This window comes from Leptinotarsa decemlineata, unplaced genomic scaffold (genome assembly GCF_025532065.1).
Source record: "Leptinotarsa decemlineata unplaced genomic scaffold, Ldec_3_MD MMD2_tig00026354_RagTag_RagTag, whole genome shotgun sequence".
NCBI lineage: Eukaryota > Metazoa > Arthropoda > Insecta > Coleoptera > Chrysomelidae > Leptinotarsa > Leptinotarsa decemlineata.
In genome coordinates this window covers 19,525,399-19,548,255 of record NW_027412702.1, presented here as the reverse complement: position 1 = coordinate 19,548,255, position 22,857 = coordinate 19,525,399, and the positions used below count along the sequence as shown (strand labels likewise).

Genomic DNA, 22,857 nt, shown 5'->3' with positions numbered 1-22,857 from the left:
GCACAAATCCTTAAACCTTAGCTTGGGTAGGCTGGTCCATCGTGACATGTTTAGCAAAGGCTTTTGGGGGGTTTTAGTTCCCCTCTCCCTATTTATTTCTGCCACTGACCAGGAGTCCGGCGACCCCGTCTGTAAGGCCACATTGGCTTCCCGGACAGGGCTTCCAATCCCCTGGCCGTTCCCCTATCCGCCACCTGAGTACGCGCCCAATAAGTAGCCCAACCCACAGGAAATACAGAGACTATTTCATCTGAAAAGAAGAAGTAACCGATTTAAAGTCTGAACAATGTAGTATGTCCCTTGGATGCAACTACAACGCTGGGTATGTTGTAGATGGAAAGTCAGATTTGAAAACTTCCAGACCACTGCCAAAATATTGGTAAATAGCTTCAACCCAGTCTGGAACTTTTCAGAAAGAGCAGAATAAACCCTTGACTGGCCTGTAAACTATCACAATCATCGAAATTATTTTATTCCTCTTCAAAATTTGTCTTACGTATTCACATATCATTCTAGTTCATTCAGTACACATTTTTGATTGACGATAACAGGCCAGATTTTTGAATATGGTGGAGTCAGAAAACTTAAGTGCATTCAAACTCTGAAGTGCATTCAAACTCTGAAGTGATTTTATTGAATTTCCAAGATCTTGGAATAGACAAGTTTTAATAAAACATACTGTATACGAATTTGTCAACCTTCCACATAGATACTGTGGAAGTTGAAAACAACGTGAAGCAAATATTTACACACGATTTGGTTGCCGCAAAAGTCTCCAAATTTGACTATCAGTGAGTACTTGAAATGTGTCTACTGATTGCCAATATAAAATGGAAGTGATTTCAAAACTTCTCATGTTTGCAGAAGAAATTACATTGATAAAGATGAAGAAGTTTGTGATTCTTGCAGCGTTTTTCACATTTTCATTTGCTGCTGAGTTCCAGGAAAATGGTTTGGAAATTCAGTTGGACAGAGATCTGGCAGACACATTTTTAAGCGAATTCGAAGAAAAATTGAAGTAAGTACCATGCATATGTTTTGGCAAGAAAAAACAATTATCCTATTCAACCGATTAAAATGAACAGAAATCCGAGCTTCTATTTCACGTGAATCATAAAATTCAGCTTTTGGAATAGAATTGTGTTTATATTATCGTTTTCTTTTTGTGGAAATTATATTTTGAGATAAAATTCCTTGACCTATGAATTTGATCAAGAGATGCACTCAAATAATTTTCTTGGCAAAATTCTGGAAATTAATAATTTACACAAATAAATATTCGTATACAGTGTGTGAAATGATATACAGGCCGTTTTTTAAGCTGATCCCACTGAGTTTATTGAAAGAAAGTTTTCTATTTTGAGAAATAAGAATAGTCTCTGCACAGATCGAGAATATTACTGGTTATTTTTGAAATATTTGCCAAAAACTGGAATGGTCAAATTTAGTTTTTTTGCTCTACCACTTCTCTACTGCTCTACTGTGCTCTAGTTTTTTCATCGATTTTTGTAGCCATTGTGATAAGAAATTCAGCTATGTAATAAAATGCAGGTAATTATTTATAAAAATAAAATTGATGATGAAATCTAATGAACGAAACGCATTGCATTATGTTAACTAGCGACCCACCCTCTGCACGGGTGCAATGCTGATAGCAAATATAAATTCACCCACCGGAAATTTAAGGGCATAGATAAACAGTGATGAAAAGATAATTTGGTGTTATGGACGCGCCTTTTTCCTCCGCGGCTGGTGTCTCGATTGGAACATTCGAAAAACCTTTCTTATGGCACATCTAAGATATAAAACTCACCTACATACATACAAATATAGCGATACGGAGAAACAGTGATAAAAAGGTAATATTCATATGTAAACGCGCCCCTTTTATCCCCAAAGGGGGCTCCCCAGTTGAAATATTCAAAAATCCGGTTTTATTGCACCTACAACATAAACCGATCCTACATACAATATTTCAGCCTCCAAAAATTTAGCGGGATGGATAAACAGTGATGAAAAGGTAACTTCATTTAACTAACTAACGCGGCTGGCGACCCAGTTGAAATATTTGAAAATCCCTTCTTATTGCACATCTACAACATACATACATACAAAATTTCAATATCCGAAAATATAGCGGAACGGAGAAACAGTGATGAAAAGATGATTTTCATATGTAAACGCGTCCCTTTTATCCCCAGTGGGGAGCCCCAGTTGGAATATTTAAAAATCCTTCCTTATTGCATATCTACATCTCAAAACATACGAAATTTCAGCCTCCGAAAATATGGAGTATGGAGAAACAATAATGAAAAGGTAATTTTCATATGTATACGCGCTCCTTTTATTCCCACGGGGGGCGCCTCAGTTGGAATATTCGAAAATTCTTTTTTAGTGCATATCTACCAGTCATGAAAAGGTGGTTTTCAAATGTAAACGCGGCCCTTTTTATGTCCACGGAAGGCGCCCCAGTTGGAATATTTGAAAATACTTTCTTAGAGCGCATCTCTTACCTAATGTCAAGTGAGTGACTTTTGCATTTATCAGTACAGATACCAGATATGAAACAATATTAAAAGTTTCTCCTTTTTTTTATCATTCGAAATGGGGCCGCAAAACCGAAAAACGAAATTGGAGGATTTTAGTTTTTGAAGAATATTCGACAAACAACCACTGATATTCCCGATCGGAAAATAAATTATTCTAGTTCCCCAAACTAGGATACTTTTGTGCAATTCACCGACCTTGTAGGTGTTACCGTTTCCGACATAACAATGCGGGATCAGCTTGAAAAAAGTCCTGTATAAAAGAAAAATTATTTTATTTTCCAAGGGAGAGTTTGAAGTTAATGCAAAATTTTCACTCGTTTATTTCAGGTCCAACAATAATGGTGAAATCATCGCAATCTGTAATGAATATGCCGATAAACTATTTGTTGATATTGGAAAGTTTGCAGTTTCTCATGAACTGGACCCAGTGCCACTTCCGGACATGAATGAGCATGTGGGTAAAATATACTGGTCATGATTTCAATTTTCAGTAGTCATTTTAGTAATGTCACGATCACACCGTCAGCGGCTATGGAGATCCTTCTAGATCTACCTCCTCTCCACATTTTTCTAGAGCGAGAGTTTATATGGACTGCATATAGACTTGTGCACATTGCCAATTGCACAAATCAATGCAATGCAGAGTGCAACAGACTGTTGGTTGACACTCGAAGTCACAGCATTCTTGAAATGACCTCTGACTTTATGCCTCCAACTGTCAACTACGAACTGTTCCCGAGTAGAGAGGAATGGATCCTCCGGGAGAAGGAAATATTGAGAGTAGATAGTTGTTGGTTCAACAGACTGGAATCTTTCGGTTCTGGTGCAGGTGTTTTCAGTCACATATCTAGGACAGAGATATCAACCTGCCTAGGAACCTATGCAACTGTATTTCAAGCGGAAATTTACGCCATTGAATAGTGTGCGGAGAAATTGGAAGAATGCAACCTCATACACAAGTCAATAAAAATATTCTCGGACAGTCAAGCGGCGTTGGAGGCTCTTGGCTCCTACCGAGCAATGGTAGGAGCCAAGAGCCTATCGACTCTCCTCGATAGGAAGACTTAACAGATGGTCTCTGGTCTGGATTCCTGGCCGTACTGGCCTGGAAGGCAATGAGCCTGCTGACTCCCTTGCAAAGGAGGGTGTTGCAAGCAGCTTCATCGGACCAGAACCTGTCATTGGCATCGCTTTAGGCTTTGTCAAACAAAGATTGAACACCTGGATCTTCCAGGATTGGCTCACTCCAAGGCGTTTATTCATCCTTCGAAGCTTGATACCAAACATCTGTTGGACTACAGTAGGGATGAACTACATGTCTAACAGGCCTTCTTACAGGTCACTGTCATTTGAATCATCATATGCAGAGACACGGACTGTCGGAAGACAGTGTGTGTCGCCTATGTTTGGAAAACAGTAGAGCACATACTTTTTGCCTGCCCTGCTGGGGACCGAATCAGGTTTTTAGAGTTCGCAGAGCCGTACTCTCACCATCTGACATGAAAGACCACTCACCATACAAACTAATCGGCTTCGTTAAGAGGCTGGGTTTATTTGGTCTAGTGTGAATAGGTGTGAGCCAGAATACACCCTTGCGGGTTGCGGTGGAGGGTCGAACAGACCCACTCATTTTGGACCTAACCTAACCTAACCTAATATCACGATATTTGATGTTAATCATATTGAAGAAAACACGTATGAATATTAGAAAAAATCCTCTCTATTCATTTATTTATCCGAAATATTTCACGTAACCAATTATTTATAAATACAGCGAAATTCGTCCATCCAAAAAACCCTTTGTTTTGAAAAAACTGGACTTTTTGTTTTTCTAAACTAAAGTAAAAAATTAATTTCATTTTTCAATCAGTTTCTAGGATCATCGATCTCTTTATCCAAAGGGCATTTGAACGGCATATCAACCATCAAGAGATACAATGACGTGAAATTATCCTACCAGCATTCTCTGAAAAAGTTGACTATGGAACTTCCTATTATATTCTCGAACCTTAACGTAAGTATACAAAATATCAAACGATAATATCCCGGGAGCACCAACTTCATTCGGTTAGAACGTGAAGTTGAAATTTTCAAAATTTTGCTAAGCAAAGTGTATAATAAATAACGTGATGAATCTATAAATAGTATGGTGGTGGTGGTATGAAAAGTTTCCAACCTCAACATGAAGATGGCACCACTCGTAAATAAAAGCTAGTGAATTTCGAACTTCACCTGTTTGACAGTTACTTACCAAAGTTTCAGCCATTTTGGACGTGCAGTTGTTATGTAACAGTAAATTGATTGAGTGTTTTTATGATAATGGACGAAATCGAGTATCGAGCTGTCATTAAATGTTTGTTTTCGAAAACCTGCGCCTACGCAAATCAAAGTTGAGTTGGATTCTGTGAATGGGGACTCTGTACAATCATTTACCACAGTGAAGGTTTGGGCAGCTGAATATAAACGTGACCGTAAGAGCTTGGGAGACGGTCGGGAAATCCAAAAACTGCAACTACCGACAAAAACATCGCCAAAGTTGACGAAATGGTGTTACACCAGTGACTCAGGGGGGGTCCGAACCCCCCCGAAATTACAGAAAGTAGAGTTATCATTACTCTTGTCTACAAACATCAAATTATCATACCTACCATTGTTGGTTTGTTTTCTTGTTTAAATCATAAATTATCAAACGATACCTTTGAGCTCGGCTGCTTGGGTAGTGTAATGGCGGTGTTTGTATAGCTGACCGCATTTCGACTGGACTGTTACAGTAAGTTTAGTTTGCACGCCAGCCGCTAGTGGAAATAGGAGATTAGTGCTGTAACTTAGAGCATTCTTTTGTTAACTTCATTTATGTAATGTTAAACGTTATAAGTATATTTTAACTATTGCTCTACACAGTCTACACTGTTGTTTCTCTAGCCTTACTGTTCTATTTGAAAGAGTTTAAAGCTCTGGAGAAACTACAACACTATACCTATTTATGTTTATTTGGATAAAACGCAATTACATACTTCGCTTCATCATAAAAGAAAGAAAAATTTTAAAGAGGATTTCTTTGAAATATAAAGTTTTTTCGATTATGAAAAGTGTTAAAATCAGGTCAAAACCCTTTATTTTAGTACCATGTTTTTCAAAAATGTTCCCGGGGTACCTCCTGACCCCCCAGATTGAAGGTTAGGAACTTGTCAAGAAAACGTGTTTGTTACATATTGAATCAACATTTAGGCATGAGAAAGCTATCCGCGCATTGAGTGCCGCGTTTGCTCACGTTAGAGCAAAAGCATGTTCGAATGAACACTTTCAACGCTCTGTTGGCGAAGTTTAGGTGCAATGAATCTGAGTTTTGGTGCCGATTGATTACTGTAGATGAAACTTGGATACACCATTATTCGTCAGAAACAAAAATACAGTCTGAATAATGTACTACAAAGGAAGAACTGACTCCAAAAATGGCATTAATCGATTTTCTCCAAAGAGGATAAACCATTATAGGAGTATAGGTACTACGCATCATTACTTGACAAGCTGAAGCAGAACTTGCGGAAAAACGACCACATTTGCACAAAAAAAATTGTATTTCACCAAGACAACGCACCATTTCACACCTCACCGATTGCCATGGCGAAAATCCACGGTTAACGGTTTGAACTGCTTGACCATCCGCGTCACTCACCAGATCTAGACCCAAGTGACTTTTTTCGTTTCCTCATCTAAAAATTGCACTTGATGGACATAGATGTTCGTCGAATGAAGAGGTAATCCCGTTCGTGAACAATTATTTTGCAGAGGAAAACGCCGAGTACTATTTGGAGGGGTTACAAAGATGGGTGTATCGCTGGGAGAAGTGTGTAGAGTGTTGCTTCGGAAACTTTTCGCCGGAATCATGAAAAACTAGCCATTTCAAGAATTCTGCATTACCTTCGAAGCACAACTGGAACAAATTCTTTTGGTTTTTACAGTGTAGGAGTAGAATTAGAAATGAAATTCAGAAATTCACAATCACCCCTTACATTCTAGATAATAAACCATTATTTCAACTGAGACTTTTCCTTCTCATGACAAACAGCTTGGCGATTTGAGATTATTCATTTATTTGGTGGGTAGAATTTGGAAACTCTCATGCGAAATGAATCTTTCAAAAACATTTTTTTATCAACAGAATCACAAAATACCTCCCAAAAATACCTCCCAAGTAGCATCATCAGAAGATGATTAGGACATCATGGTTATCAAGATAGAATCATTAGGAGATAATTAAGACATCAATGATGCTAACTTGGTTAGCGAAACGCGCGTTGAGACAATATATATGCTCTGTTGAGAGAGACGTGTTTTCAACTCATTTACCCAAGTTCCTAGGATTTTCAAGGGTGCTGAATAACGATTTCATCTTAATTAACAATACCAATTGTTATTTGACCCAAGCACCAAAATTCAGGAAGCTGATCGTAATTCAATGTTATTTGTTGAAATTGAAGAAAGTGGATGCAATAAAATTTGACAAACATGGGGTAAAATGTCTTCCCATTAGCGTCCCATCAATTTTTAAACAAATCTGAAAAATGTACAGCTTTTTTTTTATTCAAATAAAGGCGTAAAAACAATATCACGAAATACTGAAGAAAATTACTAAAATTAAATATGTTTTAGGTATTATAGATAAATATCACCTTTCTTCTTCACCTAAAGGCTATTTGTTTGAGATATTGCAGTTCAAAATCTGTAGAAAGAAATTGAATATCATAATCCTGAAATTGAGTTTTATCAGCCTAATCATGATCTCAACGAGTCGCGGAGTTTAACAGAACCTTGAAAATATTGGTGATATTATTCATCTGAAAATGTATACCTCTAAATTTTCTATTGTCTCTGCGCAATATCACAGTATATAGGGAATCAAAACATCATCGAAAAACAATTTCAATAGAGTTGGAAATGTTCAAAGTTATCGTCAAGAACTGGTTATGAAAAAAAAGTTTATATTTTGATTTCACTTTCAGTTTACCTACCACTACCACATAATCCTTCTTCTTGTGGGTCCCGAAGGAGGTATGACAGGAAAGATTGAAAAATTCAGTATAAAAATAAATATGGAATTTGACTTCAATACATACACGGCCAAAGCAAACGATGTCAAAACTACCAATAGTGGGTAAGTATCTGAATGAAATATAAATTGATGGATTCAGCCGTTACTTCGTAGTAGAAAAACATATGAAGTTTCAATTCTCATTTTTCATTAATGAAATATATCAGTTTTTTGGGAAAGAAAAGTTTTGGCTTGCTATACTTCTCCATCTGTATACAAAAAAATGTGGGAATCTTTCAAAAAAGAAAGAAAGCAATCGATTTAAAAAAAGCAACACTATAGGTCTAGATCATGCAATGAAGTATTAATTGGGAGAAACGCCCTCTCGAAACAGCTACTTTTATATAAACATTGAATTATACAAAAACACTTTCCTTTATTCAGTTTGTTTTCAAAACATTCGTTATGGAATTGAATCAGATATCATTCACAGGATTGCTAACTACGGTGCGTAACTTCAAAGGATGATTCGTTATATCGTTTCAAGAAAAAAAGTTCTCATGAAAATAAAACTTTCTTGTCGCTTGTGTTTTCTTCATATCTAGCTTCGTTTTCGAAAAAAAAATGAAGCCACTTTACAGGTTATGAACACTTGCTTTGGATACCAGTTGACAGTGATAGTGTTGTCATATCAGTGAAAGTGAGAGTTATCAATTAGCAGTGATTTCATCGTGAATAATTTTACTAACGCTAAAATGGATGACATGCACTTTATTTATGGATTAAAACAAATGGAAATGCGGAAGAAGCACGGAGAATTTACCAGGACAGATATCTTAACAGAGTAATTCTATGTGCTGAAACATTTAGAACGCTACATGCAAGATTAACTGAAACTGGGAGTTTTATGGCGACCACAATCCTGCGTTCTTTTGTAGAATGAAACATATTCTCGTAATCGTTGAAGAAGTCGAGCAAATATTCTATGTGAAGGATGCTGCCGTTGAGGATACATTTCAACATATCTTCTAGAAGCTTCTAACCCATTCCCCTGCGACAGACCGTAAACGTAATGCATATCAACCATTTCCTCATTTGTGTATGCCATTTTAATAACAAGTGATTTATTGAAGTAACAAATTAAGAACAGAACAACAACACACAATTAGTATTAATTCAATTTCGAAAATTCAGAAACTTACAGCGTCATACCAATTTAATTGTCACTATCGCTAATAGCGACCTTCTAGATTAGTTTCGTATTTTCGCATTTATGACGATGTATCTCTGTAGTTGTTCGTAAAATAATTTTTTGCTGCGAACTGATTTATTTTGGGCAAAAAACCCAAGAGACATTTTTAGTTTAGAATGAAACAGGCTATCGGAAATAAATCTTAAAATGGTAAACAAATAATAAGGCAAAAAGTTACATTGGAAATAAATTTTAGGGGTTGCGTTTTTCACCCTTTACAACCATGAGGTGAACTAAATAAATTTCTGGCTAAGTGTCTTTTTGATAGTACAAAACGTAAGGTTAATTTCAATATTGTAAGTTTTTTATAGCTTGTGAAAAAAATTGTTATACAAATTTTATGTACCCCTTTAAGGGGCTGTATCTTAACAAGGGATGCTCCAATGAAATTTCTTTATATGAAAGATCCTATCTTTTTTTCGATGAGGAATCACCTCCTTGAATGTTTTAGACTCATTTAGTTACATCCTGTATAATGTGTTTGATGAATTAACTAAGCCGTTTCACTTGTGATTTTTGAAAATTTTTATTTTTACTACAAAATTCTCATCCAAGTTGAAAAATCTGAAATAAAATCCGTTCCTAAAATACTTGAAAAAGTGTATAATAATGAATGAAATAATTTTACCAAAAAATGTAGGACAAAAGGCGAAAAAATTACAGAGGAGGTTTCGCTTACTTATTTTATGACAGTAAAGTTGTGGTCCTCTCTTTCTCCCATATCATTTTTCTGATGTAACAGGTGAGGCTTAGAATAGTTTTTGAAATAAAACTTCTTTTTATATATATATATATATATATATATATATATATATATATATATATATATATATATATATATATATATATATATACACTCGTTTCTTTTTTCAAATGAAATGTTTATTAATTTGATAAATTTCAATTGCAATTACCTAAAAATGTTTTTTTTTAGTTCTGTCGATTTGACATTCGATGGACAAGGGATCATCGACTGGGCTCTGGATATCATTTCAAAGTTTGTAACGACGATCCTGTACCCTATCATACTTGGAGTTATCGAAGGAATCACCAAAGGCATAACCAACAACATTGTAGACAGCGTCAACAAACTCATCGATGCCATAATACACCACCATTCAAATGTGACAACTGAAGCGTTCTATTAGAAATGAATTCGTCATTGAATAAATCAGAGTACTCGTGCAACGCACATTTGCGAATGTATTTTGTATTTTTGATGAATTTCAGGGAGTCTTGTAGTGATAAGTTGTATTAGAATAGATGATTACGATGTTTGGAGATTATATTTCCGAGAAATTGGAATCATTATAGGAGATTGCAGGAGATTATTGCATGAATGATCTTTTCACTGATTTAACAAATACCATATCCAGTTCCAAATTTTATGGCCGACTAGATATTTCGATTTCATTGTAACAAGAATAAAATATCGAATGTATTTTCTACATTTGAAAACATTTTAATGAGTGCTATCAAAATTTAAATAGTCGCAATATAAAGGTTCATCATACGTGACTGGGGCAGTGTTCACTAGTATCAAATAAAAAAAATTGACCCTGGTAAATTGTCACTATTCAACAATGATGAATCACCTAAAGAAACTACTTACAAGTAATCCGGAATTCTTGCAATAACAGTTATTTCTCTACTACTATTAAATACTCTACTACTATACTCTACTACAAGAACATTTCAGAAGAAAGGATATGGAGTGAATGAATGGTTTTGAAGCAGAAACGAATATCAATAAAAGTTATAGTATTACTAGCTAACGCTGCCAACGGCTAACCCACATACATTATTTCTATCAGAACAATAACATTTACAAATAATATCAATCCCTTAATGCTATATTGTGGACAGTATTTTTCGTTAGTCTTAGTTCAGCTAACACAAACAAACTGGATGGTTTGTCCACTCGAGAGCATGCCACGTATAATTGTCCGCGTGAAAAACATGGTGTGCTCAAATCCAAGCCACAAACTGACATTATTTGGGCTTGGATCTCATTAAGATTCATTGAAAATACCAATCTAATTGGAAATTGCACACATTTAAAATGAAATGGCACATTAGTGGGTATAATAGGGTTTCGTGGTATTGATATTTCACCTCGGAACTTATCATTCGAAATGCTGTCTTCGACAACGTTTTTCATTAATCTTTTAATGACTTATCGTCTGCCGTTGCACAGCCGTGGTGGATTCAAATTACGGAGCGATCCAACCTTCAGTTGTAAATTATGCGGTAGCATGCCTGGCAAATCCAATGAGTTCAAAAACTCTCTGTCATCACAAACTGTATATACGTTCGATGGATAAACAATGATAGTAGCCAAAAATGTAGAGAGTGAGAGAAGGCTTATTATGTAAGAGAGACAGTGAGAAGTGACACAGGTAGATGCCTGGCGGGAAAACTGATCTAAAATAATTGAATTATGTAAAATGGCTATTAAAAAGTAGGGGTTGGTGATAAAAGAGTGAATATTGAAAGTTAAATGCATTTTTCAATTCCATATCATAAAAAATGAAAACAAATAAATTTTGTCCAAATAATTAAAAAAAAAGTTCGGGGGGGAGCACCTATTCTCAGATCTACAGAATATACATACTGAATTTCATAAAGATCATTCAAGCCGTTTCCGAGTATGGCAACTAACACTGTGACACGAGAATTAAGAATAAAGGTTGGTGACAGAAGGGTATAAATTTAGGGTTTATGTATTGTCTACTGCCCCATGATAAAAAAATGAAAACAAAAAATTTTGTGCAGAATATTTATTTATATGTTTGAAGTGGAGCACTCTTATCACTTAGGAGTATGAAAAATAGATTACAACCGCGACACGTGTTTCGCTATACAATAGCTTTCGCTACACAATAGCTTTCTCAAGCGTTTGTATAGCGGAACACGTGTCGCGACACGTGTTTCGACTATATAATAGGTTTCGCTATACAATAGCTTTCTCAAGCGTTTGTATAGCGCAACACGTGTCGCGGTTTTTGTAAAACTCTTTATAGTGAATATCATACTAGTTACAAACTCGATAGTTTGCCCACTCGAGAATATGCCACATAGGTATAATTGGCCGTGTGAAAAGCATAGTGTGCTCAAATTCAAGACACAAACGGACATTGTTTAGCCTTAGGACTTATTACTAGTCACTGCAAATGTCAATCTAAATGAAAATTTCACACGTTAAAAATAAATTGGCACATCTGTAGGTGTAATAGGGATTCGTGGTATCAATATATGTTCATCTCGGAATTCCAAAGAAAATAAATAATGTGTGCGTCTCGGGACGCCCGACAGAAGTGATAACTTAAACGAATCCAAGTTGAACTTGTTTAACTGGGGAAAAGCTTAGGTTATTACTATATTTACTTTATATATCAATATGATGGTGCAAGGAAAGGTTATTCATTAATAAAATATTTTATTGATTATTTAGTGTATGTACATATATGTTATGTGGTTATAACTACCATAAGGCAATTTTTACTTTTGTAGGATGAAATTATGATACAAATACTGTACAAACACAAAATTAGTATCATTATTTTCAAGCCACGTTTCAAATAATAAATGAATATTTCGTCTTCACGTTTATATTTTTATAATACTGTCAACAGTATACGTCTCTCACACATATTGTATACTATTCTGTGACAAGACACTGAGCGTTTATCCGACGAGAGAAGAGGAGTCTGCCTTTCGCTGACGTATGCGTGAGAGAAAGAGAAGCCAACAAACTGGCAACGTAACGCGTTAAATAACGAAGCCGTTTACCCTCGTATAAAAATATCACTTTAAAAATTTGCTTTTAATAACAGTTACTATTATTGTAAATGAAGTATATCTCAGAAAATAATAATATAACAGATATTAAACATTTAAAAAAAGTTACACGGGTTTTTCTTGAACTGTTGCTTCTCCTTCCCCAGAACTATGATTCACTGCACCTCTCAGATTATCTCTGTCATTTCTCTCATCAGTATCTTCACCCAATCCTTTATCGATATCTATATTGTCTTCCACGGTAGCCTTGGAAGAGCTATCATCAACGTTGCACAAACTCTCGATTTTTGCATTGATGTGAGCAACCGCTGCAATACGTTTCTGCAAATCCGTTCCATTTGCAGGTGTTTCTCCTCCGGGATTATAGAGTTTCTTAAGGTTCAGGTTCATCAGTTCTATCTGGACTTCCATTATCTCTCTGATAATTTCAACGCTGACGGACGTGTAGCAGCTTGGACGCACCTCTCGCAAGATGTCGCTGAGGGTTTCCAGGGTCTCGTACCTGTTGGATTAGAGATAAAATATTTTTAAAGCCTACTCACTGGTTCTTGACGGGATACAGCGTGATGACCGTCGGTTAGTCAAATTTTGAGAAAAAATAGGATTTATGTTCTGAAATTGGCACGATTAGATGTTTTGTGTGTTCTGTTAAATGAAAATAATGGCATTTTTGCAACACTTCCGGTTATACCCGAAGTCTATACAAACATCTTTAAATAAAAAAACATGTTGTATATTTTCCAGTAATAATTCCAGTTATCTGCAGAATAAATTATTACTCTGCCATCTGCAAAACTGATTACCTCACCATCTTTTTCTTGTAAAAAATAGCATTCAAATAGTTGGTGAAGAGTAAGGGTTCCAGTACTGTGCCCTGAGGTACTTCACACGTGTGGATCTGAAATGGGGGGCATAGCTTGGATGTAGAAAATTTACTGTGTTTTTTTCAGAGCAAACTGGTATTGCTGTGAGAATGTGAGGACTGTCTATTTGCAAATGTTGGTGAACTGAATTATTATTTGAATTGAGTTGTCTTAGGAATAAATAGACTTGAAAATTGTTACAGGATCTGTTAGCAACTGCAGTTACTATGCTATTTCTTTGGTACTTATGGAAAAAACATCTAATGACTAATTGAAATAATGGTTTTAAAATGTGTTGAGTGCTGTTCTTTAAACAGTCATCATCCTAAGGTCTGTTTGGAGGCTATTTTATAGCCTTAGAATTTTGATATGAACCGAATAGTTACATATTCCGGGATCTAGACCTGAACATACACTACGACATAAAAACACTCGTCTCCAGTTAGTTTTTGGGGACACCATGCAAAAATTCAGTTAGGAAAGCCAAGATAAAAGTAAACAGTAGATTAGAAAGTAAAAGCACTTAAAAGTTGACTTTCGACTAAAAGAGGTTAGATGTCAATCTAGCTGAAATGCCCATCAGTAAGTCGTTGAGGACCGCTCCGAAGGAGCGGGGATGGATGGACGAGATGAGATATTCTGCACACAGTAACCGTGTGGAGAAGATTTCAACTCAGGGCACTCAACCCGGGAGGGGGCATGGGAGGGGAGAGAACCGAGAAGTAGAGTTTAGTGAACAGTGCGGTACAAAGCGTCCTAATAAGGCGGTAGATATTTGAATAATAGTTGAAGTTATTGGCTGTATTACCAGTGGAATAGAATTTAGTTTAAGTACAGTGTAATCAATTATTATTAAACCCACAGAGAAAACGTGACAATACATGTTTCTTCAGTTTTGTTCCCACCGAAAACCACCACAGTTTCTATGATACTTTCAGTCAATTCATTCACGATTGTTTCCAATGAGTAGACATCGTATGGACGATTTCAGTTGAACCCATATACCTGAATAGTGTTATTAATTGCGTGGATAGTGCGGACAGTGATATTAATTTTCATCATGTACCGAGTCATGAAGTTACGGAAGATTACTGACGATTTCAATTGAACCAATATACCTTTTCTTGTGAACTTCATATTGGGAATCCAAATCTTTCTCATAAAAAGCCAAATACCGATAAAGCTCGCTCAGTTCTAGGATAATATTAACGTACTGCATAGGATAATCTCTGAGAGTGTAATACAAGCGTGCTCTTTTCAACCATCTGTGTGTATGTGAGAAAAGTTCTCTGGCGTCTTCGATCTTCTCTATTTGTTTTATAGGCACCCGTGGTAGGTTCACCTCTAATCCGGAAAACCTAAATTTTTCTTCCTCGACCAATGCTTCATCTGGCTTGGGTGTTTCTTTGGACTCGTTCCATATATTCTCCAGAAACGATTTTTTACTGACGCTGAAAATCTGCAATCCGTAATTGACCTGGAAAAACAGATTTATTTTTGTTACAGGTATTTACTGGAATTTGGTTTGCCTCTGATCCAGGGGCATGTTAGGTCAAGTAGAATTCAAACAATATCAGTTATATCTTTCCACTGAAGAGGTCTTTCAACTTTATCAAGACTATGAAAAACACTCCCAAGAGTTACAGAATGCAACAAAACTCAACACTTACAAATAAATAAATATAGTTTAATAATAATAATAATATCGTCTTTATTATCTTCTAATACATTCAAAGCAAATTAATCATGTACAGTTCATTTATTATAAGAAGATAAAAGCGAAGTTCAATTTACATGATGACAAGTCATCATTCAATTGCTCTTCCACTTGACCTCAAAACTAAAAAAAACTAAAAACTTAATTTTTTTTTTAAATAAGTCTAATACAATAACAACAAAAAATGATAGTATTATTGTGAAAAAAGCGACGGGCGCTTGATATACAAAAAATATGGCACAAATATGGCAAAAATATGGCTTATTTAAAAAAAATATTTTTAACTTTGTTCTTTGAGAGTGTGTTTTATAGTTTCTTAAACTATATTTATTTTTCATTTTTTAATTTCGTATGCTATAAAAGCGTATTTTTTATTCTTTTTAAACTATATTTATTTTATCTAAACTTTGGGATAATTCAGCCGTATGTTTAGAAAAATTGTTACGTACAGCGCCATCTGCCCGCGAATAGATCAAGCAATAATGTCGATATATCAAGAAGGTTACGTACAGCGCCATCTGCCCGGGAATAGATCAAGCAATAATGTTGATAAACCTGTCAAATACAGATCTCGAGCTTGAGAGTTACAAACAAACAAAAATACATACTAATAAAATCGTATTCATTAAAAAATGACAACCGCTAAGGCGCTAGGCTAGAATCCCTGCTAGAATCACTGAATCTTGCTAAATCTTTGAACATCAAAGATAAACGAGGAGGAATTTGTCATCGCTTTCACTAGTATCATTTGTGGGTTCGACATTAACATTAGACCTTCCAATTAAGGTTTTTTGGTCCCTCGAGGTTTTTGTATCGCAGTTTAATTTTCAGGACAATACAATCCTGCCTTTGAAAGCCCATAGGTCATGAAAAAATATTTGAAAGACTTGTACAACAAAGCGTGCTATCCAAAAACAAAAGACGTGATAGCAGGATTTAAGCTATGATGTATAGCCTAAATGGAAGATGAAATCATCACTGGAAACATTGTTTAAACAAAAAATAAGTTGGGATATAACGAAAAAAAAGTGTATTCTCCTTTGTACATAGCTTCAGCAAAATTTTAGGGCTTGTAGATCTTTTCAAGACGGTCATTTGCGAAGTTTTGAATCTGAAACCGCCCAGAACATGGCGGGATATAAGCAATTAATATTTCGAATGGCGGAAATTTCAAATATTTTTCATTTCGTCAAAATCGCACGTATAGGTCTGGAATTTTGCAGGAAAATGTCTGTCACTGTCCTTCACTCGGAAATGTGAATGTGGAAAAAAAATTGCGAGTTATTGAGAATATTTGCAAATAATGAGCCAAATGTATCATTAAAATTGAGTTCCTGGATGCATCCCAGGAAGGAGAGGTTTATCAGTGAATATTCTTTGTCGAGACTTGAATTTCACGACCTGTGGTATTTTGATAACTGATAACTGGCTTTATAAATAATAAGTGGATATTCAGTACCTGGGATAAACTTCGCCGCAAAGTTTTGAATTACAACAAAACCTACCCAAATTCTAGCCAATTCCGCCTGTGCCTTGAAAAGTGCAGGACTAGGCATTAGTCCAATTTCCAAAGGATCAAGCACACCCTGTGCTGCTGTCAAATGATATCGCGCGTTGTCCCATTTATCCTGCGAAAGAAAGAGGAAAGCCAGCTTAGAGCACCTAGTAGCCCACTGGATGGGATCTCCATCGTTCAAATCGAGCTCCTTTTGCAAACTCCTATGGATCATATCGGCGTATTGATCTCCCAAGCCTTGCCTGCCGTAAATCCAACCTAACATCTGCATGTTATTGATCATTAATTTCTGGATTTTGACCTTATTAGTCCTTGGATCAGATTTCTTAACGTTAAAAAGATCTTCGGTGCTGTAAACTATCGGTTCAGACAAAAGTTCTTTGCTCACGACTGCTTCGAGAAGAGTCCGAGCTCTCTCCAAGTCTCCCATCCTAGAAACAACGTAGGAAAGATAGTTGATGATCCTCAAGTAGACAAAAGTGATCTGAGGGTTGTCAATGTCTTCCTTGATGAGATCAAGTCCCTTTTCCAGAAATTCTTTTGACTTCTCGAGAGTTTTTTCGTGGAGAGCCATTTTAGCTTTTTCGTACAGAATAGAAACGACCATGGCCAGTATCTTGATATAATCAGGTGAATCTTTCTTGAGTTTCGATAGGATCTCATCTAGTTTTGACACTACGAAAAAAATTTTTTCAAACAGATCACCGTTGTTTACAAATAGTTACCTGAATCTTGATTAGATTTTTCTTGTACTTCATTTTTGTCAAGTTGGGGATGTTTCAATTTTTGGAACTCCTCCTTCAACTCGTCAAATATATCTTTCGATAAAGAGTCCATTATGGGGAAAATATCATATATCTGTCAGGAATTTGACACTGTGGATTTGACTGACGAAGAGTATCTGGGATACGAAGTAAGGCAGCTTTCCAATAATACACCATGTGATTGATTATCTAGATGTGAGTTCGGAAAGCAAATCTCGTAGTTACATGGATAGAGCAACTCAATTATCACATCCCTAAGTATGGGTATATACCACTCAGATTATCTTCAAAGATTGCTATGACATCGATAAATAAATATGTAAATATGTATACAAACTAAAATAAGTTTAGGATGAAAACTTCGTCATAAATCCATCCGAGGATATTATTGCGAATGTTGAATCAATGATTCGTTCTGCTTCGAACAACATTGCTAAGGAAATCCACACTGCAACGTTGAAAATCTAAATATACGTAAAACACCCTAAGCAAACAAAACATGGGGAAGTGAGTGGGTCTATTCGACCTCCACCGCAACCCGCAAGGGTTTATTGTGGTTCTTGCCTATTCACAATCGACCAAATAAACCCAGCTTCTTAACGAAGCCGATTAGTTTTTATGGTGGGTGGTCTTTCAGGTCAGATGGTAAAAGTACGGCTCTGCCGAACTCTAAAGACCTGATTCGGTCCCCAGCGGGGCGGGCACAAAGTATATGATCTGCTGTTTCATTGTTAATGAGGTAGTCCCACCTTGATACCCGCGACAACCTTCCCATATGAGCGTTTTTGCACGTCAGCTACACCTGACGATGCCTCAGATTCAACCGTGCAGGGCTTTTTTGCCTCTGGTTTTGATGAATCATCACTTGAGCGCAAACGTTTGCTAACCTACTCATGGGGTGTTTGTTCCTCCACCTGAGACAGAGACTGAGACAGACGCCGCTCAAGAATTTGGTGCAAGGCGGTTTAATAAGGTACCCCGCTCTTGAGGAGACGACTGAGTTGTTTCCTGGCTGCAAACCTTTTTTTAGGTTCAGTTATTGGATCAGGACTTGGAGAGTTGAAAAGCTATGTATAAGTATGAATTAGTATTGCCTGATAAGAGAACAAATGCCAATATCGTGAACACCAGGGCATACAAGTATAAAATCACTGTACTTGATCCAAGAACATACAAGAAACTCACTCGGAACCGACCACCGAGATAATACGATAAATCTCCTTCAAAAATATTATCTTTCTCCGAGTCTATGTGATCTACCAAAATTCCACTAAGACCTATCATGAATTCGATGGTTCACGTACTTATGAGCTGACTCAACGCCTTTACTGCATCCACTCACGAATGCTGTAAAGGATGGTCTCTTTATATACTATCTTTCTGGTCAAAGTCCACAAACAGCCGATTCAAAGGTTTGTTTACTTTCAAGTGAATTGATTTCTTCCAGAAATGGTTTCAACGTGCAGATTTTGGAATAAATATTTCAAAAAGAATTTCTCAATAGTATCTTCATTACTTTTATCGCATTATCATCAGGAGTTGCGTGTTTCACAGTAGTCCGTATCTGAACTTAATTTGTGCATCATTCTTCCACAGGTTTTATTAAACAAAGGTGTTCGTTGCACAACAGCTGAAAAACAAAGGATGATCAATCAATCCAAAGATCGAGTGAGTGCTCACGATTGTCACAGTGCTGTTCAAAAATGATAACGATTGATCAATTTAGAGGAGAATAAAAACACAACCATTAGCAATACTAGTCAATAACAACATCCAGAATGAATGTAATTCTCAGTGTACTCTTAATTTCTGCAACTGTTTCTTCCACTTATCAAGAAACAATCAAAGAAGAATACACAAGGAAGCTACGTAATGGCGATTTTCAAATTCTTCGTGCTTGGAATGAAACACATCTTCAAGAACTCACAGATGATGGGTAAGAGAAAATATACTTTCGTACTAATGATATCAAAGTGGAAATTTCTACATTTATATTTGCACAAGAGTATATGAACTTTTATTATGGTGTGTGTGTCAGTTTGGCATGGCCTTACAGTTTGTTTTCTGAAAATGTTTTTAGAGGTTGGGACATTGGTCAATGACAAACTAAAGAAACATGGTCAATATTTGTAGCTTTCCTTACATTTTTCTAGTTCTTTATCTAAACTGATCTCTTTATTCAGATTCCGCAGTCGCATCTTCTCTGTATAGTTGGTATTCCTAGAAATTTTCTAGGATTGGTATTTTCTATTGGTTGGTGTTAAGAAACTAGATTCACAAGTCAAACTGGCTATATAATAATCATGTTTCAAAGAGCACCTCTCTCACCTATAGGTGGTAAACCACTAGACCTATGAATCGTGTTTACCGCTAGCAGAAGACTCCTACTGCATTTGCTACCACAGGTAGGAATGAATTAACTTATGGAAAACTCGTTTATCAATAATATTCATGGTTTAACTTTTCTGTCGATAAACAGACGACGTTTTGGTAGGGGAAGATACCCATGCTTACTTACAGTCTAGCTTGTCCTGCATTGTTTATCCAGTCTAGCACCAGTGGTGAGACCTATGACAGGTTAAAACGGTCCTTTCTGGTCGTGTTGGACAACGAATGCTTTGTTTTTAGAATCTGGTTTCAGCTTCTTGCCTTCTAGTGAGAGGTGCAGAAAACGAGCAGTTTTTGGGATCCTTGTTCATCACTGATATTCTGAGTTTAAGTTTCTTGTCTATCTCATAAATGTTGTCTTCGTGAGGAAAGATATATATTTATTACTCACATCAATCCAGACTTCTAATATTCATAATATTCCATTCTATTCTATTTTATTTTTGTAGGGGTGAGATAATAGCTGTCATTGATGAGTTTGGCGATAAAATAATTTCACATATACAGAAACTTATTATGCGAAATGGTCTGGATCCTGTGGAGCTACCAAGTGAATCTTTGAAAGTAAGTATTGTCGAAGAGGACTCACTAATATAGTTTACTATGAGATTTTCACTTCCACAAGCAGGAATAAACCATTATTGCGGTTTTGTAAACCTGCTTGGCGATAATCTCACAGTAAAGTATATTACTAAGTTTTTATATGGCTGTTTATCAAATATCAGCGTTTCATATAATCACAATTTCATATAATCACAATCAAGTATTAAAATACTATAAATGTTTCTTTTAGTTGATACCATGGGGGAATATGGCATTATCTGATGGTTGGTTACAAAATTTATCAACATTATCAAGAAACACCGATATAAAAGTCATATATCGATCTTCTAGGAGGTCATTAGAGTTACAAGTACCAGTTAAATTTGACGCCCTGAAGGTGAGTTTGAAAATTTTGTCCATTAGATCTTTCTACTTACGAAGCAACACAGACTGAATAAAAAAGATAAAACTGGAACCTCTGGCGCAGGTTTTACCAACCAAGTTGGCGTCTTCAGGAGACGAATAAAGCTGAAGATGCCAACTTGGTTGGTTAATTCAACCAATTTTTACGAATTCAAAGACAACTGATACACAAAAACTAATACTAACTAACTAATATATATAGATCATCACATTTTACATACATACAAACTTATATATTCTTCTAGATGAAATGAGATGGAGTTATTGAGAAAACATGAATTTATTACTCGAGTAAAATAATGTTATTTCAATGTTCTTTTTCAAAATATCGATATATATTTTCCTACATCAGTTACAAAGTTATTCACTACCATTTGGATTTTTTCTCAACACACATTGTTCTCTGTGTAGGATAGGAATGAATGTTGTTTTGTTTACTGTTGCAAGTGTGTCTTTAACAAAATATCTTTGGCCTAGTAGCTGTAAGGATCAACTCCAAGAAGGACCTTCTCAAACGTTTTTGGTTAGTTTCAAATGAAATCTGAATTTCTGTTTCAGTTTACTTATGATTACAATACACATGTTTTTCCGCTATCTATATCGGGTGGAGTAGAAGGACGACTGAATGATGTGAAAATCAATATTATTCTTAGTTTCGATTTCAAAGGATTCAAGGCCCATCTGGACGATTTCGACATCAGGAATTCGGGGTAAGTTTACAAAGTGTATTTGAAAATGAAATGTAGTCATACGAAAATGAAAAGCGGATCTATAGTCAAGTTAACATCGCGGTGATTGATTTTTGAATTTTTCTGAGGAAAACTTAATGCATTTTCTCAAGAGCAACAGCTCTTAACTCTCCATGTTTCTCGATTGCGTTATTCCAAATATTAAAAACAAACTGGATAATCGTATGTCTATAAAATCTGAGATATAGGCAACCCATCATACTGAGGGTGTAACTATTTTGCAGGTCTGCAGGTCAGCAAATTGTTTTCAGTAGACATTGCTCTCGTGATCTTGTAGATGAACAGAAATTCTTGCAGGTCGGGTCTGCCAAACATGAATCTTGACCAGGTTAATCATTTTCGACAGAAAAATTTTCCAACCCCCACCCAAAAATTTCACAATTCTTGAAAATTTGAAAATACATTTTGCAGAAACTCTTGCAGGTCGGGTCTCCCAGGTATAAATCTCGACCAGGTTAATCATTTTTAACGAAAAAATATTCAACCCTTACCCTTTGAGTATGAAAAAGTTTCACATATCTCATAAAGTTGAAAATAAACCTTGCATGTCGGCAGAAATTTTAGCAGGGTGGGGGTTGGAACTTTTTTGTCGAAAATGATTAAGCTTTTCGAGATTCATATCTAGCAGACCTGACCTGCAAGAATGTCTGTCCTACTTATAGATTACAAGAGCAATGTCTACCTAGAACAATTTGCTGACCTGCAGACAGCAAAATAGTTACACCCTCATACTGGTTCAAATATGAATTATTTTATTTTTCAGGAGTATTTCTATTCGATTTACTGGCCACGGTTTGATTGATTGGATCACAAATGCAATGACCTCAGTAGTGACTCTGTTTCTGAAACCCGTCATTCTGAATATTGTCGATTGGTTGTTGAAGGATTCCTTGGATTCTATAGTAGACTTTGTCAACAAAGCAATAGAATGCGCCAGGCATTCAAATCAGTGTTGACCTTAATCAAACTATAAAAACTATTGTTTATTTTATTTCAATACGATGTCATTATTTAATAAACTACTATTTATATTGTTTCCTATCTTTATTTATGTTCTAATAGGTATTATTTATATATCAATAGCATACAGGGCTATTTAAATTCCACGCGATGAATGGGGATCTCGTGAAAATTATAGTTTGAATTGTAGTAGAGTTGTTTATATTCTATAACCATTAAATGATTCTGAGAACTCGTTAACTCTACATTTTTTGGTACCGAGAAAAACAGAGAAATTCGAAATTCTATTTTTTGCTTTAT

At 35.8% G+C, this 22,857-nt stretch overlaps 3 protein-coding genes across 5 annotated transcripts; 2 read left to right on the top strand and 1 right to left on the bottom strand.

Moving 5' to 3' along the window:
• The first annotated feature begins 815 nt into the window (after positions 1 to 815).
• LOC111507133 (uncharacterized) lies at positions 816 to 10,173 on the top strand. 2 transcript variants are annotated; one of them, XM_023162390.2, is made up of 5 exons: positions 816 to 1,018; positions 2,877 to 3,003; positions 4,420 to 4,563; positions 7,553 to 7,704; positions 9,768 to 10,173. In XM_023162390.2, exons 1-5 carry the CDS (start codon positions 831 to 833, stop codon positions 9,979 to 9,981), a joined length of 825 nt encoding a protein of 274 aa, XP_023018158.2. In that variant the 5' UTR covers positions 816 to 830; the 3' UTR covers positions 9,982 to 10,173. The 2 variants fall into 2 exon arrangements, with proteins under 2 accessions (XP_023018158.2, XP_074040683.1); XM_074184582.1 differs by lacking the exon at positions 4,420 to 4,563.
• Positions 10,174 to 12,644: 2,471 nt separating this feature from the next.
• LOC111507132 (KIF-binding protein) lies at positions 12,645 to 17,640 on the bottom strand. Of its 2 annotated transcripts, none has more exons than XM_023162389.2 (4): positions 17,456 to 17,640; positions 16,720 to 17,405; positions 14,712 to 14,974; positions 12,645 to 13,136 (listed from the first exon to the last, which is right to left on the bottom strand). In XM_023162389.2, the coding sequence occupies exons 1-4, from the start codon at positions 17,565 to 17,567 to the stop codon at positions 12,740 to 12,742; spliced, it is 1,458 nt and encodes a 485-aa protein (XP_023018157.2). In that variant the 5' UTR covers positions 17,568 to 17,640; the 3' UTR covers positions 12,645 to 12,739. The 2 variants fall into 2 exon arrangements, with proteins under 2 accessions (XP_023018157.2, XP_023018156.2); XM_023162388.2 differs by having other exon boundaries at positions 14,616 to 14,974; positions 17,456 to 17,639.
• Positions 17,641 to 19,095: 1,455 nt separating this feature from the next.
• Positions 19,096 to 22,633, top strand: LOC111507131 (uncharacterized). Its single transcript, XM_023162387.2, has 5 exons — positions 19,096 to 19,430; positions 20,332 to 20,446; positions 20,676 to 20,822; positions 21,407 to 21,558; positions 22,361 to 22,633. The coding sequence occupies exons 1-5, from the start codon at positions 19,273 to 19,275 to the stop codon at positions 22,551 to 22,553; spliced, it is 765 nt and encodes a 254-aa protein (XP_023018155.2). The 5' UTR covers positions 19,096 to 19,272; the 3' UTR covers positions 22,554 to 22,633.
• Positions 22,634 to 22,857: the final 224 nt, after the last annotated feature.